This window comes from Salvelinus namaycush, chromosome 14 (assembly GCF_016432855.1).
Source record: "Salvelinus namaycush isolate Seneca chromosome 14, SaNama_1.0, whole genome shotgun sequence".
Lineage (NCBI taxonomy): Eukaryota > Metazoa > Chordata > Actinopteri > Salmoniformes > Salmonidae > Salvelinus > Salvelinus namaycush.
The window spans coordinates 10,982,182-11,002,499 of record NC_052320.1 but is presented as its reverse complement, the minus strand read 5'-3'; the positions used below and the strand labels follow the sequence as shown (position 1 = coordinate 11,002,499).

The 20,318-nt window shown below is 42.6% G+C and overlaps 1 protein-coding gene across 1 annotated transcript; it reads right to left on the bottom strand.

Annotated features, from left to right (window-relative positions):
* Positions 1-15,384: 15,384 nt before the first annotated feature.
* Positions 15,385-19,515, bottom strand: LOC120058838 (homeobox protein Hox-C1a-like). Its single transcript, XM_039007573.1, is given in 3 exon segments — positions 15,385-15,453; positions 15,456-15,775; positions 18,921-19,515. Coding segments are annotated over 3 exon segments (984 nt in total).
* Between the last annotated feature and the right edge of the window lie 803 nt (positions 19,516-20,318).

Below are 20,318 nucleotides of genomic sequence, written 5' to 3'. Positions count from 1 at the left end.
ACATACTGTAGACACACCCCTATCTTCATCCACACATACTGTAGACACACCCCTATCTTCATCCACACATACTGTAGACACAGCCCTATCTTCATCCACACATACTGTAGACACACCCCTATCTTCATCCACACATACTGTAGACACACCTATCTTCATCCACACATACTGCAGACACACCTATCTTCATCCACACATACTGTAGACACACCCTATCTTCATCCACACATACTGTAGACACCCCTATCTTCATCCACACATACTGCAGACACACCTATCTTCATCCACACATACTGTACACACACCTATCTTCATCCACACATACTGTAGACACACCTATCTTCATCCACACAAACTGCAGACACCCCTATCTTCATCCACACATACTGTAGACACACCCCTATCTTCCTCCACACATACTGTAGAAACACCTATCTTCATCCACACATACTGCAGACACACCTATCTTCATCCACACATACTGTAGACACCCCTATCTTCATCCACACATACTGCAGACACACCTATCTTCATCCACACATACTGCAGACACACCTATCTTCATCCACACATACTGCAGACACACCTATTTTCATCCACACATACTGTACACACCCCTATCTCCATCCACACATACGGTAGACACACCCCTATCTTCATCCACACATACTGTAGACATCCCTATCTTCATCCACACATACTGTAGACACCCCTATCTTCATCCACACATACTGTACACACCCCTATCTCCATCCACACATACTGTAGACACACCCCTATCTCCATCCACACATACTGTAGACACACCCCTATCTTCATCCGCACATACTGTAGACACACCCCTATCTCCATCCACACATACTGTATACACACCCCTATCTTCATCCACACATACTGTAGACACCCCTTTTTTCATCCACACATACTGTAGACACCCCTATTTTCATCCACACATACTGTAGACACACCCCTATCTTCATCCACACATACTGTAGACACATCTATCTTCATCCACACATACTGTAGACACACACCTCTATCTTCATCCACACATGCTGTGCACACACCCCTATCTTCATCCACACATACTGTAGACACACCCCTATCTTCATCCACACATACTGTAGACACACCTATCTTCATCCACACATACTGCAGACACACCTATCTTCATCCACACATACTGTAGACACCCCTATGTTCATCCACACATACTGTAGACACACCCCTATCTTCATCCACACATACTGTAGACACATCTATCTTCATCCACACATACTGTAGACACACCCCTATCTTCATCCACACATACTGTAGACACACCCCTATCTCCATCCACACATACTGCAGACACACCCCTATCTTCATCCACACATACTGCAGACACACCTATCTTCATCCACACATACTGTAGACACACCCCTATCTTCATCCACACAAACTGCAGACACCCCTATCTTCATCCACACATACTGCAGACACACCTATCTTCATCCACACATACTGTAGACACACCCATATCTTCATCCACACATACTGTAGACACACCTATCTTCATCCACACATACTGTAGACACACCCCTATCTTCATCCACACATACTGTAGACACCCTATCTTCATCCACACATACTGCAGACACACCTATCTTCATCCACACATACTGCAGACACACCTATCTTCATCCACACATACTGCAGACTAACCTATCTTCATCCATACATACTGCAGACACAGCTATCTTCATCCACACATACTACAGACACACCCCTATCTTCATCCACACATACTGCAGACACACCTATCTTCATCCACACATACTGTAGACACACCCCTATCTTCATCCACACATACTGCAGACACACCTATCTTCATCCACACATACTGTAGACACACCCCTATCTTCATCCACACATACTGTAGACACACCCCTATCTTCATCCACACATACTGCAGACACACCTATCTTCATCCACACATACTGTAGACACACCCCTATCTTCATCCACACATACTGTAGACACCCCTATCTTCATCCACACATACTGCAGACACACCTATCTTCATCCACACATACTGTACACACCCCTATCTTCATCCACACATACTGTATACACCCCTATCTTCATCCACACATACTGCAGACACACCTATCTTCATCCACACATACTGCAGACACCCCTATCTTCATCCACACATACTGTAGACACACCCCTATCTTCATCCACACATACTGCAGACACCCCTATCTTCATCCACACATACTGTAGACACACCCCTATCTTCATCCACACATACTGCAGACACACCTATCTTCATCCACACATACTGTAGACACACCCCTATCTTCATCCACACATACTGTAGACACACCCCTATTTTTATCCACACATACTGCAGACACACCTATCTTCATCCACACATACTGCAGACACACCTATCTTCATCCACACATACTGTACACACCCCTATCTTCATCCACACATACTGCAGACACACCTATCTTCATCCACACATACTGCAGACACACCTATCTTCATCCACACATACTCCTATCTTCATCCACACATACTGTAGACACACCTCTATCTTCATCCACACATACTGTAGACACCCCTAACTTCATCCACACATACTGTACACAACCCCTATCTCCATCCACACATACTGTAGACACACCCCTATCTTCATCCACACATACTGCAGACACACCTATCTTCATCCACACATACTGCAGACACACCTATCTTCATCCACACATACTGTAGACACACCCCTATCTTCATCCACACATACTGTAGACACACCCCTATCTTCATCCACACATACTGTAGACACACCCCTATCTTCATCCACACATACTGTAGACACACCCCTATCTTCATCCACACATACTGTAGACACACCTATCTTCATCCACACATACTGCAGACACACCTATCTTCATCCACACATACTGTAGACACACCCTATCTTCATCCACACATACTGTAGACACCCCTATCTTCATCCACACATACTGCAGACACACCTATCTTCATCCACACATACTGTACACACACCTATCTTCATCCACACATACTGTAGACACACCTATCTTCATCCACACAAACTGCAGACACCCCTATCTTCATCCACACATACTGTAGACACACCCCTATCTTCCTCCACAGATACTGTAGACACACCTATCTTCATCCACACATACTGCAGACACACCTATCTTCATCCACACATACTGTAGACACCCCTATCTTCATCCACACATACTGCAGACACACCTATCTTCATCCACACATACTGCAGACACACCTATCTTCATCCACACATACTGCAGACACACCTATTTTCATCCACACATACTGTACACACCCCTATCTCCATCCACACATACGGTAGACACACCCCTATCTTCATCCACACATACTGTAGACATCCCTATCTTCATCCACACATACTGTAGACACCCCTATCTTCATCCACACATACTGTACACACCCCTATCTCCATCCACACATACTGTAGACACACCCCTATCTCCATCCACACATACTGTAGACACACCCCTATCTTCATCCGCACATACTGTAGACACACCCCTATCTCCATCCACACATACTGTATACACACCCCTATCTTCATCCACACATACTGTATACACACCCCTATCTTCATCCACACATACTGTAGACACCCCTTTTTTCATCCACACATACTGTAGACACCCCTATTTTCATCCACACATACTGTAGACACACCCCTATCTTCATCCACACATACTGTAGACACATCTATCTTCATCCACACATACTGTAGACACACACCTCTATCTTCATCCACACATGCTGTGCACACACCCCTATCTTCATCCACACATACTGTAGACACACCCCTATCTTCATCCACACATACTGTAGACACACCTATCTTCATCCACACATACTGCAGACACACCTATCTTCATCCACACATACTGTAGACACCCCTATGTTCATCCACACATACTGTAGACACACCCCTATCTTCATCCACACATACTGTAGACACATCTATCTTCATCCACACATACTGTAGACACACACCCCTATCTTCATCCACACATGCTGTGCACACACCCCTATCTTCATCCACACATACTGTAGACACACCCCTATCTTCATCCACACATACTGTAGACACACCTATCTTCATCCACACATACTGCAGACACACCTATCTTCATCCACACATACTGTACACACCCCTATCTTCATCCACACATACTGCAGACACACCTTTCTTCATCCACACATACTGCAGACACACCTATCTTCATCCACACATACTCCTATCTTCATCCACACATACTGTAGGCACACCCCTATCTTCATCCACACATACTGTAGACACACCCCTATCTTCATCCACACATACTGCAGACACACCTATCTTCATCCACACATACTGTAGACACACCCCTATCTTCATCCACACATACTGTAGACACCCCTATCTTCATCCACACATACTGCAGACACACCTATTTTCATCCACACATACTGCAGACACCCCTATCTTCATCCACACATACTGTAGACACACCCCTATCTTCATCCACACATACTGTAGACACACCCCTATCTTCATCCACACATACTGTAGACACACCCCTATCTTCATCCACACATACTGTAGACACCCCTATCTTCATCCACACATACTATAGACACCCCTATCTTCATCCACACATACTGTAGACACACCCCTATCTTCATCCACACATACTGTAGACACACCCCTATCTTCATCCACACATACTGTAGACACACCCCTATCTTCATCCACACATACTGTAGACACACCCCTATCTTCATCCACACATACTGTAGACACCCCCCTATCTTCAACCACACATACTGTAGACACACCCCTATCTTCATCCACACATACTGTAGACACACCCCTATCTTCATCCACACATACTGTAGACACACCCCTATCTTCATCCACACATACTGTATACACACCCCTATCTTCATCCACACATACTGTATACACACCCCTATCTTCATCCACACATACTGTAGACACCCCTTTTTTCATCCACACATACTGTAGACACCCCTATTTTCATCCACACATACTGTAGACACACCCCTATCTTCATCCACACATACTGTAGACACATCTATCTTCATCCACACATACTGTAGACACACACCCCTATCTTCATCCACACATGCTGTGCACACACCCCTATCTTCATCCACACATACTGTAGACACACCCCTATCTTCATCCACACATACTGTAGACACACCTATCTTCATCCACACATACTGCAGACACACCTATCTTCATCCACACATACTGTAGACACCCCTATGTTCATCCACACATACTGTAGACACACCCCTATCTTCATCCACACATACTGTAGACACATCTATCTTCATCCACACATACTGTAGACACACACCCCTATCTTCATCCACACATGCTGTGCACACACCCCTATCTTCATCCACACATACTGCAGACACACCTATCTTCATCCACACATACTGTACACACCCCTATCTTCATCCACACATACTGCAGACACACCTATCTTCATCCACACATACTGCAGACACACCTATCTTCATCCACACATACTCCTATCTTCATCCACACATACTGTAGGCACACCCCTATCTTCATCCACACATACTGTAGACACACCCCTATCTTCATCCACACATACTGTAGACACACCCCTATCTCCATCCACACATACTGTAGACACACCCCTATCTTCATCCACACATACTGTAGACACACCCCTATCTTCATCCATACATACTGTAGACACCCCTATCTTCATCCACACATACTATAGACACCCCCCTATCTTCATCCACACATACTGTAGACACACCCCTATCTTCATCCACACATACTGTAGACACACCCCTATCTTCATCCACACATACTGTAGACACCCCTATCTTCATCCACACATACTGTAGACACCCCTATCTTCATCCACACATACTGTAGACACACCCCTATCTTCATCCACACATACTGTAGACACACCCCTATCTTCATCCACACATACTGTAGACACACCCCTATCTTCATCCACACATACTGTAGACACACCCCTATCTTCATCCACACATACTGTAGACACACCCCTATCTTCATCCACACATACTGTAGACACACCCCTATCTCCATCCACACATGCTGTATACACACCCTTATCTTCATCCACCCATACTGTACACACCCCTATCTTTATCCACCCATACTGTACACACCCCTATCTTCATCCACACATACTGCAGACACACCTATCTTCATCCACACATACTGCAGACACACCTATCTTCATCCACACATACTCCTATCTTCATCCACACATACTGTAGACACACCCCTATCTTCATCCACACATACTGTAGACACCCCTATCTTAATCCACACATACTGTACACACCCCTATCTCCATCCACACATACTGTAGACACACCCCTATCTTCATCCACCCATACTGTAGACACACCCCTATCTTCATCCACACATACTGTAGACACACCCCTATCTTCATCCACACATACTGTAGACACACCCCTATCTTCATCCACACATACTGCAGACACACCTATCTTCATCCACACATACTGCAGACACACCTATCTTCATCCACACATACTGTAGACACACCCCTATCTTCATCCACACATACTGTAGACACACCCCTATCTTCATCCACACATACTGCAGACACACCTAACTTCATCCACATATACTGTAGACACACCCTATCTTCATCCACACATACTGTAGACACCCCTATCTTCATCCATACATACTGTAGACACCCCTATCTTCATCCACACATACTATCGACACCCCTATCTTCATCCACACATACTGTAGACACACACACTTAATCTTTACTAACTGTAACTGTACACACACCCACTACCTGAAGGAAGCCATCTTACTCTGCACTAGATCAGGTCAAAAAACAGAAATGATGTTGGGCAGCTGCCGCCTGGGAGTGGGTAATTACAGTGCTATGTGGACAGCTTCATTCTAAACAGGTACTAAAAGCATCATCCATCATCCAATCACTGACACCCGCCTCACCATCGTCACGTGACACGAGCGGAGTGTGGAGCTGTGGGGGAGATTGGTAAGGGGGGGGGGGGGGGGTTGGAGTGTGCGCATTTGTGTGTGGGTGTGTGTTTCTGTATGTGAGCGTGCTTGCGCGTGTGCGTGCGTGCTTGTGTGTGTGTAGAGGGGGAGTCAGAGCGAGAGGGACGTGATTGGTTGCTACCAGAAGTGCTTTTAGAAGTCAGCCAGTCAGAGGAGATGACCTGCCAATGACCTTGTATCACTTGACCTCCCCAGCCCTGAGGATCAGTCACTCATAGAGAGAGAATCTGGCAAAAAATTCTGCAATCAGTTATAGAGAAATATAAAAAATATACTTTGTTTGCAATGCAAACCCCCCAAACAATGCTAGCAGAGCCTGATTAGGACTAGAGCCGCTAGATGTCAACATCCAGAAAAGAGCTGTTAAATTCGACAACCACCTAAAAGGCGGCGATGCTCACACATTCCATCACAAAGCCCCCACTTACAGAGATTAACTTAGAGAAGAGTCCTCTCAGCCATTTCACAAACACAAACAGACCCCACAGAGCCCTAGGACAGCAACACAATTAGACCCAATCATGAGAAAGAAAAAGTTAACTATTTGACACACTGAATAAATATATAAAATATAATACTGAGCAAATGTGAATGCTATCTGGCTCTAAACAGAGAGTACGCAGTGGCAGAATACCTGACCACTGTGACTGACCCAATATTAAGAAAATCCTTAACTGTGTACCGACTCAGTGAGCATAGCCTTGCTATTGAGAGAGGCCGCCGTAGGCAGACCAGGCTCTCAAGAGAAGACAGGCTATGTGCACACTGCCCACAAAATGAGGTGGAAACTGAGCTGCACTTCCTAACCAAATGTATGACCACCTTTTAGACACGTACACTGAAAATTGAGTGTACATTGAGGGTTGAGTGTACATTGAGGGTTGAGTGTACACTGAGGCTTGAGTGTACATTGAGGGTTAAGTGTACACTGAGGGTTGAGTGTACATTGAGGGTTGAGTGTACACTGAGGATTGAGTGTACACTGAGGGTTGAGTGTACATTGAGGTTTGAGTGTACATTGAGGGTGAATGGGCAAGACAAAAGATTGAAGTGCCTTTGAACAGGGTATGGTAGTAGGTGTCAGGCAACGCTGCTGGGTTTTTCATGCTCATCAGTTTCCTGTGTGTTTCAAGAGTGGTCTACCACCAAAAGGACATCCAGACAAATTGAAACAGTGGGAAACATTGGAGTCAACATGGGCCAGCATCCCTGTGGAAAAAGGCAACCAGTGGAACGCAAACAACATTTAAATACCACTATATTTCTCTGTTTAATTATCTTCCCCCACTATTCATACTACAACTATTTGTACACTGCTAAAACTCTGTACATAGTTGATAATATAACACGTGAAATGTCTTTATCTTTTTTAGTGCAATGTTTACTATTAATTTCTAATCGTTTTTTGTTGATATTGTTAAATATGTTTCTTCTCACTTTTGTTTACTGCCAATAAAGACCCTTTGAATTGAGAGAGGGCAGGATTTGATCCTTATCCTAGAGTATATGACAAAATATCTCAACATTTAGACATGTTAGTTTAAAAAGCAGCCAAGGACTATGAAATGAGTATAATGTTTCAAACAATACTGCATGTGTAAACATTTTGTCCATATAATTGTAGTATTGTTATGTCTCCTCAGGAAAACGTAGGTTCAGGGGCGTGATTGTACGGAAATCATTTTTCTCTACTCTGTGAAAAAGAAACTAAAACAGTGGCTGACGCCTGGCACAGACCTGATTGAGAAAGGTTCATGAACTGGGCTCCTATTCAGCACGCACGGATGATTCACAGATGAGGCACAAAGACATATCTGAAAGAAAGTGTCCTCGAACCGCACCCGCCCCTTCTCTTCTCTTCTCCTCCCCTCCTCTCTCCTCTGCCCGCCGCCCCACCTCCCTGCTCCCTGCTCCCCTCCTCTCTCCTGTCCTCTCTCCTCTGCCCACCGCCCCACCTCTCTGCTCCCTGCTCCCCTCCTCTCTCCTGTCCTCTCTCCTGTGCCTGCCGCCCCACCTCCCTGCTCCCCTCCTCTCTTCTTGGTCCACCGCCCCACCTCCCTGCTCCCCTCCTCTCTCCTGTCCTCTCTCTTCTGCCCGCCGCCCCACCTCTCTGCTCCCTGCTCCCCTCCTCTCTCCTGTCCTCTCTCCTCTGCCCGACACCCCACCTCCCTGCTCCCCTCCTCTCTTCTTGGTCCACCGCCCCACCTCCCTGCTCCCCTCCTCTCTCCTGTCCTCTCTCTTCTGCCCGCCGCCCCACCTCTCTGCTCCCTGCTCCCCTCCTCTCTCCTGTCCTCTCTCCTCTGCCCGACACCTCACCTCCCTGCTCCCCTCCTCTCTTCTTGGTCCACCGCCCCACCTCCCTGCTCCCCTCCTCTCTTCTTGGTCCACCGCCCCACCTCCCTGCTCCCCTCCTCTCTTCTTGGTCCACCGCCCCACCTCCCTGCTCCCCTCCTCTCTTCTTGGTCCACCGCCCCACCTCCCTGCTCCCCTCCTCTCTTCTTGGTCCACCGCCCCACCTCCCTGCTCCCCTCCTCTCTCCTGTCCTCTCTCCTCTGCCCGCCACCCCACCTCCCTGCTCCCCTCCTCTCTTCTTGGTCCACCGCCCCACCTCCCTGCTCCCCTCCTCTCTCCTCTGCCCGCCGCACCACCTCCCTGCTCCCCTGTGCTACCCTTGCTCTTCTCCATATGTCTGAGAGCCTGTCATTATGGTAACCTCCCCCGGGGCAGCAGAGAAGGGGGGGTCGACTTTAGTTCAGACAAATAGGCATTGCATGGCTCATTTATGATGTTTTGTTTTGTGTGTGTGTGTGTGTGTGTGTGTGTGTGTGTGTGTGTGTGTGTGTGTGTGTGTGTGTGTGTGTGTGTGTGTGTGTGTGTGTGTGTGTGTGTGTGTGTGTGTGTGTGTGTGTGTGTGTGTGTATATATATATATACACTCTAAATACTGGTACCGGAAGTAAATGTTATTGCCTCATTTGAAGTGAAAAAATCTGAATCAAATATTGATTATTTTGTTTGAAATATTTTTTATGCATCCTACAAAACCATCAATCCAAAAATCAATCTTCTATTAAAATGAATTCAAAAAATAACTTTAGTGCTCCTTCATTACAACAGATAGACTAAAGTATGTCTGATATCTTTAATGCAGCGTCAGCAACTCCTGTAGAGGCTTATTGTTTTGTTTTCCCCAATTCACTTTATGCCTGTGTGCAATTTTGAAAAGGGCAATACAAAGCGCCAATGTAAACAGAGCTGTAGGATAGAGGTCAGTAGCTCCGCACACACAATCTGCAGTGACATCCATTCATTTTACTGATGTGTGTTTTCCTGAAGAGAGGAGAAATCCTTTCTGAGCCTGCAGCCAACTGCTTAGTCTAAGGCTCAGAGACAAACCTGTCTCTATTCAATGTCTGTCTGTATGGGGAAATAACAGGAGAATTCCTATGCAATAAACATGCAACCTTGACACAGTTTCACCTCTGTGTACACCCCTCATTTCTCTCTCCCTCCTCTCTCTCTCTCCCTCCCTTTCTCTTCCTCTCTCTATGTCTCTCTTCTTCCCTTGTTCTACCTTGCTCTCTTTCTCTCTCTCCATCTCTACCTCTCTCTCTCCCTCACTTTCCCCCTCGCTCTACCTCTCTCTTCCTAGCTCTCCCTCTCTCTTCCTCGCTCTACCTCTCTCTTCCTAGCTCTACCTCTACCTTGAGCTGACTTGATCGCAGACCTGACTAAGAGGACATTTCCCTGGTCCGGCAGCCAGAAGTGCTGAGTGCTGCTGTTTTCTTTATACACAGAAATACGCTGAGACTGTAAGCTGTCCCCAAACACCTGGTCCCTGGAGGAGGAGGAGAAGAGGAAAGGAGAAGCAAGAACTGTGGTGTGGGTGTGTGTGTTCATGTGTGTGCATATGATTATTGGTGTTGTATGTTTATCGCTGCTTTGAATAATCAATTGTCAAACACACATAGGATAGCAGAGAGAGAGAGCGAGAGCGAGAGAGAGAGCGAGAGAGAGCGAGAGAGAGAGCGAGACCGGGAACACAGTATTTATTTAAATTCATTAGTAGCAATGAAATGTTTATATTGATTTAATTTCAGAGTACACTTATTGCATGTACATTATGCATTACGTTAATACTAGGTTTACTGAATTAATTAATTACAATAAAGCAAGTAAGAAATCACTTACACATGTAAATGCAAAAGTAATGCAACATGCCTTTGAATCATTATGCGTTACGGTGTCTAATGCTATTGGGCTCGTAAGCATGAGAACAGGTGTCCATATTGATATAACCAGAATAATTGCATGGCTCCTGTTATAGCCATGTGGTCCCGGAAAAACTCAAGGATTTATGGTATAACTTTAGATATGTCTCTGAATGCTTGCAATTTAAAAAGTTTTGAACTCACTATGCAATATAAAAAGTTTTGACTGGGTTCAACCTCATCAATGCACGTTTTGAATAGTTCTGAACCCTTATTAACACTAGTGTCAGTGCATGACAGAGCTGTCACTGGGATGAGGGAGCTGTGCATCTTGGGAAAAGAGAGGAAAGAGGAGTAATGATCCATCAGACAACAATGGTTGAATGGTTTCAAACTAAATGTCAGTCTACACAAAATTGCAAAGGTGCTCTCATCAATTGACAGGCAGGCAGCCCAATGCTGAAACTGTCAGAGGACGACTAGAAAGGTGTTTTCAGGAGCTCAAGGAGATATGTACAGATGCTTAAAACCAGTTATTGCTAGCTGTGCAGTGCCTCTGTGTCCAGGAGATATGGGGGCTTATTAAACAAGGTTAAAGTCCACTAATTGAGTCAAATAACAGTGCATCAAAATCATAATCATCATCATCTTTATCATGCACATTAGAAACATCCTCATCATCAACATTATACTGTAATAGTGAGTACATTTTGTAACTTAGTTTGAAAAAACGAATTCCTTATAGCATTCCTAATATGGTCATCGTGTATTATTGCAGGAAGCAAAACTAATGGTGTGTATTTAAATTACTGTGTAAAATATAAAAATACATTTGGTACAGTGCACTGCCTGAGGTTGCACAGTTATCCTCCCATTGATTCATCCAAGCTCATCTTTCTGAGGTCATAAGGCATTAAAGGCATTAGACTTGAGCTTTATGAATTAAGTCTGTATAGTTTCATTGTTTTAAGTCTGTATAGTTTCATTGTTTTAAGTCTGTATAGTTTCATTGTTTTAAGTCTGTATAGTTTCATTGTTTTAAGTCTGTATAGTTTCATTGTTTTAAGTCTGTATAGTTTCATTGTTTTAAGTCTGTATAGTTTCATTGTTTTAAGTCTGTATAGTTTCATTGTTTTAAGTCTGTATAGTTTCATTGTTTTAAGTCTGTATAGTTTCATTGTTTTAAGTCTGTATAGTTTCATTGTTTTAAGTCTGTATAGTTTCATTGTTTTAAGTCTGTATAGTTTCATTGTTTTAAGTCTGTATAGTTTCATTGTTTTAAGTCTGTATAGTTTCATTGTTTTAAGTCTGTATAGTTTCATTGTTTTAAGTCTGTATAGTTTCATTGTTTTAAGTCTGTATAGTTTCATTGTTTTAAGTCTGTATAGTTTCATTGTTTTAAGTCTGTATAGTTTCATTGTTTTAAGTCTGTATAGTTTCATTGTTTTAAGTCTGTATAGTTTCATTGTTTTAAGTCTGTATAGTTTCATTGTTTTAAGTCTGTATAGTTTCATTGTTTTAAGTCTGTATAGTTTCATTGTTTTAAGTCTGTATAGTTTCATTGTTTTAAGTCTGTATAGTTTCATTGTTTTAAGTCTGTATAGTTTCATTGTTTTAAGTCTGTATAGTTTCATTGTTTTAAGTCTGTATAGTTTCATTGTTTTTAAGTCTGTATAGTTTCATTGTTTTAAGTCTGTATAGTTTCATTGTTTTAAGTCTGTATAGTTTCATTGTTTTAAGTCTGTATAGTTTCATTGTTTTAAGTCTGTATAGTTTCATTGTTTTAAGTCTGTATAGTTTCATTGTTTTTTCAACTTCTTGTAGGTGAAAACTAATTAACTATAAAATGGCTGTAGGGAGCATTATGGCAGAATTATTTGACAAAGGAGGCAATACGTTTTGTCGATTAACTGTTGACATGCAATGGAGGAGCATACTGAATACATAATTTCCATATGAAATTGTTGCATAACAATTTAATAAGAAATTAAATGCAATGGAGGACTACAAAATTGAATGTTATCAAATAATAAGCATGATCGTAACAGATCCATAATTATAGTCAAATGAATAGTGCTCTAGTATCAGGCTATAGAATACTATTCTTCTCGGGCCGTTTCAATGCTGGATGAAATATTGTCCTGAACAAAAGTTTTTTCCTTGTTGAAAAAGCCAAAAAGCTTGTGAGCCTCTGAGGTCACCCAGATGAAGGATCATCTTTCTCTCCTTGACTCACTGACCAGGTCACTGTCGTCTGTAGGCATGTTGAAGGTCACCGGGTCAGAGTTGAACTCTGGAGTAACTGCATACATTAGCATGACTTGCACAAACGTATGTGCATGTGTCCATAATAACTCTACAATAGTGGCATATTCATTCATGTAAAACTATGCATTGAAAATCCCAAAATACAAGTACAATTGTCTACACTTGCATTTCATTTAAATGAAGGCATTGGTAAGTAGGCCAATAGTTTACACCAAGTAAATGAAGCAATTCCGTGTTTCCAATTGTTTTGTAATTTTCAGCCCTGCACCACATTTACTGGTGATAAATAACACACACAAAAACTAATCTACTAAATTAAATTAGGAGCGTATTCGATATTTCAACAGAAAAATGGTTTATCCCTTGTGTGGTTTTAAAGGTGACATTAAGCTATAAGTCCTATATATTAACACCCCGGATAACCTGTTACACCATTAATAACGTTTTTATGAGGCATTAAACGAAACTCTACCGAATGCATTTCAGAGGTGTCGTGCGTGCCCAGGCAATTAATGTGTTAATTTATAAGAGAACATGACAGTTTAGAGAGCGGTTTATCGTCGAGCCATGACTGTTCAAACAGTAAAAAGTATTCAGAAGTGGATTCTTATTTTCTGAAATATGTTTATGATAAGGCTATAGCTCACTCGTTTAGGAAAAAGGATTCTACAATCATTTGCACTTGCAGTTCCGTTGAAATGCGTTCAAATATTTGATTCAAATGGTATGATTAACTTTGATCAATGCATTAAACCTGCCAGTCAAGAGATCTATCAGTCAATTACCACATGAATCCTTCAGTGCTGGCGGGATAATTAAAACCATTAAGAGATATAGAAATACAACGGGTGAAAGTGAAACGAGAGAGAGAGAGGAACCAACAGTGTTGAATAGAGAAAGAAAAATAAATGCAATAATTATTCATATTCAAGAACATGAAATAGGTAAATATAACATAATACAATTCAAATAACTTTTAAGTTATTCAAAATGTGTATAAACAAAATACATTTACTTTAGATAGACTATTGACAGAAATTATTTTGGAAATAGCTTTCAGCCTTATGCGGTCCTTGAAACTCACTGGAAAATTTAAAATGAATTGGATATTCTTTTAAAACAAGATAAACCCTGACGGAAATGTAGACTTTTTAGTCAAGAACATTTTAAGTAGGCTGTTCCGAAGAAAGAGCTGGCCACAACGTTAATGTAGTGATGCTTTAATGACATGCAAGAGACAATAAATAACTAAATCAATAAGTTAAGTAGGCCTACTAAATACACAATTACTATAATAATATTGGTTGTCTGAATAAAGTTATGTTATTTGGTATAAACTCATAAAGTGCAATAATCATTATATTATTTCACCTGACAAGCGAGCGCAACTCAAATGTCCTCTTGAATAGGCTACTCCAATTAAAAGTCTCAGGTAGGCCTATACGCGCCTCTAAAATGAGGAATCACTGACTCAAACATTTACAATAACACATTCTGGAGTTCACAAAACTTACCCTGCTTTCCGTGTTTTTTTGTGAAAAACAACATGACCCTGATTAACCAATTAGGAAGAAATTCCTCCTAATGGAGAATCAAAGAACCTGCATGTTGATGATACTGTCTGCCACTATTACACACCCTGTTTTGTAATGCATGAGACAGTTCCTCTAGTTGAGTGTTAAGGGGCGGCAGGTGTTTGGGAGAGCATGAGGTCGGTTCAAGTTGTCCAGGAGAGGAATAAGTGTCCAGGCTGTTGGAGCGTGAGCTTTCTGAGCAGCTTGAGGACACGGGAGGGGCCACCGGGAGAAGGCCCTCGCGCATTAATTTCTTCTGTTTCATTCGCCGGTTCTGGAACCAAATCTTCACCTGCGTTTCGCTCAGTTGCAGGGCGCTCGCGATCTCCACGCGTCTGGCTCGCGTCAGGTACTTGTTGAAGTGGAACTCCTTCTCGAGCTCCGTGAGCTGTTTGGTGGTGAAATTGGTCCTCAGTACCCCGTTAGCGGTAATATGATGCCCATCGGTGGGAATGCTGTGGTTACCTCCACCTCCTCTGTCCATACTGACGCCCGGAGCGACTATACTTAATCCACAGGCCATGTGCATCTTGGCTGAAAAGACAGTTAAAACACAGGTATAGTATAAATATATCGGTTGAATTCAATGAAGTAACCCAGCCATAAAATATAGACAGTACAAAATGTATGACTACCGGTTTATATCAATCACTACCGGTTTATATCAATCACAATTACTTATAAAACATATATTAAATAGGTTAATTCAGTTAATTGGTTAAGTGTATTAACATCTATAAACTGGAGTAGATGATTGCGCGGGGGAAACTTGGTTATAGCGCCACATTCACATGCTCTTGTGCCAAACATTCAGCTGTGAAGTTCCTGATACTGTTGTATCTGTACCACGAGGACAGGTGTTGGATGTAATAACGTACATCACAGTACAGGTATAGGCTATCTAACAGGGCCTATATCAGAGAGAACAGAAAGCTCATATGATAAATGTTGACATCCATGTTTTAGACAAAGAAGAATGTCAGAGACAGGTTACATATACAGAGGCTACCAAACCTAACCTGAAATGAGAGTGCAGTAGCCAATAGTGAATATGAAAAAACCCAAACAGACAAAACAGTACAGTAAGTAAATAAGCGCTTTGGCTCTCATGAATAGATAATCACATTCTGATTAATGACGTCTAAGATAATAGAAATTGGCGCTGGCCAGAAGGCGTAAAATGAAAATATTTGAGGAATGACTTGCACGCTTTAGAAATAGCCAGCCAGCAAAGCCAGGGCAAGCCGCCGAGTCGAGGCCTTCCCAGCCAAGGAGAGAGAGAGAGAGAAGAGAAGAAGATAAGGAGAGAGAGAGAAGAGAAGAAGATAAGGAGAGAGAGAGAGAGAAGAGAAGAAGATAAGGAGAGAGAGAGAGAGAAGAGAAGAAGATAAGGAGAGAGAGAGAAGAGAAGAAGATAAGGAGAGAGAGAGAGAGAGAGAAGAGAAGAAGATAAGGAGAGAGAGAGAAGAGAAGAAGAGAAGGAGAGAGAGAGAGAGAGAAGAGAAGAAGATAAGGAGAGAGAAGAGAAGAAGAGAAGGAGAGAGAGAGAGAGAGAAGACGATAAGGAGAGAGAGAGAGAAGAGAAGAAGATAAGGAGAGAGAGAGAAGAGAAGAAGATAAGGAGAGCGAGAGAGAAGAGAAGAAGATAAGGAGAGAGAGAGATCGAAACACATTGCCTCAGCCATCTGGACATCCTGCCCACAGTAATTCAGGTGCTGTCAGAGCATAATCGAAGAATGACACACTGGGAGTATATACATTGTACCAGCAGATCAAGAGGCAGAGGGGTGGTAGGCCTTTATGCAAGAGAGAACATAGGGATGCTTTGCTTCGTGCCAAGACTAATATACCCCCCTGAAACGTTGCTGCTGTTGTCACTAATCATACTACTGCTAACAATGTAGCGCTAAAGAGATCTACTCCAACCCTGGAAATCATCCTTACAGATACTATATCAATATCTTTGCAGCTGTTTGTATGATAGCTTAGAACGCTGGCTAGAGGACATTGATACCAGTCCTGGCAAGCAACATAAACAATCAATATAAATGAAGACATATGTGGTGACTATATGAACTGTCAGCCTGGTACCAACTGATAAACGTCGACAGCATTAATTGTTCTACTGTATTCTATGTCTCTGAGACAGACAACAAAGAAGGCATCCATGTCATCTTCAAACTCTGGAGCCCTTATTCATGAAGCGTTCGCCCTGTCCATATCATTTGTATTAATTGTGGTCAAAAAGGCAAACTGATCCTAGATCAGAACTCCTATTCTGAGGCGCTTTGTGAATACAGGCCCAGATTGCACATAGAACCAGACAGAAGGATCTCTATTCGGTTCATATCACCCCAATAAACATTTACATTTACATTTAAGTCATTTAGCAGACGCTCTTATCCAGAGCGACTTACAAATTGAGCATCTCTTTATTCAAATGTGTTTGAGATGAAATTGCTACCGAAGGCTGTGAGCTCACAGTTTTCCCTTTTCACCTCACACTGGATACTCAGATTTAGATATTGTGCTGTGAGGTCTTGTGAGACGACATCTCTTTGTCAGGATGAGAAATTACTTTTAATGGGCAAAGTCAAGATGCTCAAGGTATTTTTTGAAATATACCACGTATTCTACATGAGTTGTATGATCTAATTTCTGTTAAATCAGAACGTTTATGCTGAATGTCACACTAAAGGCTCATGAGATGTTGGTGGACTGATGATATGTGACAATGATTATGTTAAAACGGACACATGTAAAGGTGCTGGGCACTGAGATCAATACACAAGGCTCTCATTACTGTACAGACAGATAATCAATAAGCAGAGAGCTCTAATGTTACTAACGTTATAGGGAGTGAGTTTGGCTAAACTTAACATTAGCTGCATTGCACACTGCATGCTCAGGCAATATTGCATTGTCAGAGCACAGTGATGTGAAAGCAAAGCACATGGATAGCTTTTATATTTCATTCTATTCTATTATTTTATTTTATTCCCTTCTATTGTGTTCTAGTGTGGGAAATATCTCCATCCTTTTTCTGTGCCCAATAGGTAGAGAGAGGAAAGTTGGCCTATACTGTATAATAACCATGTACACCTCGCCCAGCCTCCCCTGCCCGTATCCCAGTCCATTCCGATTATCCCAATCCGGGTAGAATACATAGTTCAATTGTCACATATGGTTATTGTAGTAGGCTGATTCAGGAATTGTAAGTATTACAGTTATCATATTAATATTTTTACTGGAAGTTTTGTTAAAGGTAAATTCACAAGTATGCATGTATTTGTACATTTTGAGCCATCACTTGCTGAAAAATAGGCTACATGCATCCAAATGTATCATTTTCTTATTTAAAAAAATGTTGTTGATGATGTTGAGCGACTTTACGAAACTTCATCCACGCTCGAACACGTCACACTTTGTTGCCCGTAGCACAGTAGCCTAGTCTGCGTTTCTCACAGCACAGCACTGTCCTTCATACTGAATTGTGAATATGGCACATTAAAATGTATACTTTCCAATAGTAGGCTATGTTGATGAATGAATGGCAGTTTACTAAAAGTTATAGGTGCTATTGATTTTCGTATCAACAATAAATACAATGTTTAAAAAGTAGTTTGTCAATAAGATGCTTATTGTCTTTCCAAATGGAAATGTAAACTCCAAAACTTACCCGTCCGAGCTTGACTTCTCTTCTTCACGTTCATCCAATCAAAAGTTTTGCTCCTGTGACTTAGTTCAGCTACCTTACAATTGGGCTCGGAGTGAGAGCTACTGTCCACAACAGCAAAGTGAACATTAGACCCATCATGAGTGTAGATTTTAATGTGCGCATTTATAGACCCGAATTCTGCGTGCGCCAGCGCCTCAGTCCCGGTGATGTGTGTGGAAGAGGAGTATCCAAGTCCGGGGAAGTCATGTTCCTGCACCCGGAGGTAGGAGGGGAGACGAGAGTAGTGAAGGCAGGCCGGTGGCGTGGTTGAAAAGCCCTGACTCTGTGTCAGAGGAGAGCTGCTCGAGCCTGAGTAGACTGGGAGCTGAGTTACCGTACAGTCGGTTGCAGAATTGGCACCGGAGAAAGACGGGTAACTGTGTTGTAATGAATATCCCGGGTCACCCTCTGATAAAGAGTTACCCTCATTGCCAGCTCCAAGTTCTGGAGAAATGATCTGGTCCAAGTCACCTATCCTGACCTCCCCTGGTCGGTGTCCCCCTGCGAACAGAGCGCTACTCTCCCCATCGCACGTTAACTCTTGATACAAATTCATTATCACCTACGCATAATCATTGGATCGGTCAAACGGTTATAGGACTCATGGACGGGTGGCCTCTAGCTAACACCCAACAACGCATGGATGACCGAGATAGCGACCATAGACAGTCAGAGGGACATGCCCTGTAGAAATTCGATCTCTGATTGATGGAGATGACGTGCCCTCTTGGTCTTGGCCAATAGATGGACATCTATGTCATCCACCGGGGACAACACACTGACTAACCAAGCCAATCAAGTTGTAGACTAATTTCAGGTGGTCAAATGAATGGACTCCAGTACAGCAGACAATAGCTGTTTAGTCCCCATCATTCATGGTAACTTTCTTTTCTCAAACAGGGCTGTTTAAATGAGTAGAATTTACACATTAGATGGACATAGAAGAGGTACTTGGTCATCATATAGGACTGGGATATGGAGAAGCAAGTAAGTCAAGTTTGCTAAGACGATGGACCGACGCTTCTGAAGTCTGGCTTTCATCAAAGTATCACTGCTCGTTTTTAAAACAGGCACCGGTAAGATGACGTCAGCTGTGGTATGTTTTTCTGTACCACACAGTGCTGCAGGCCTGCGGTGATCTACCAACTTTGTGACTATCATGCCAGCTTTGTTGTTATCAGTTATAAACGATTAGGGCTAGATCTTTTTTATAACTGGTTTTAAGGTCCAAGTAATGAAATATAAATATTTGTTAGCAGGTCCTGGATTTAAATGTTTGCCAATAAGAATATAGGCCTAAGCCGTTCATTATACAAAAACCCTCAAAATATAATAGACTAAGGGAATCCAGACTAGTCA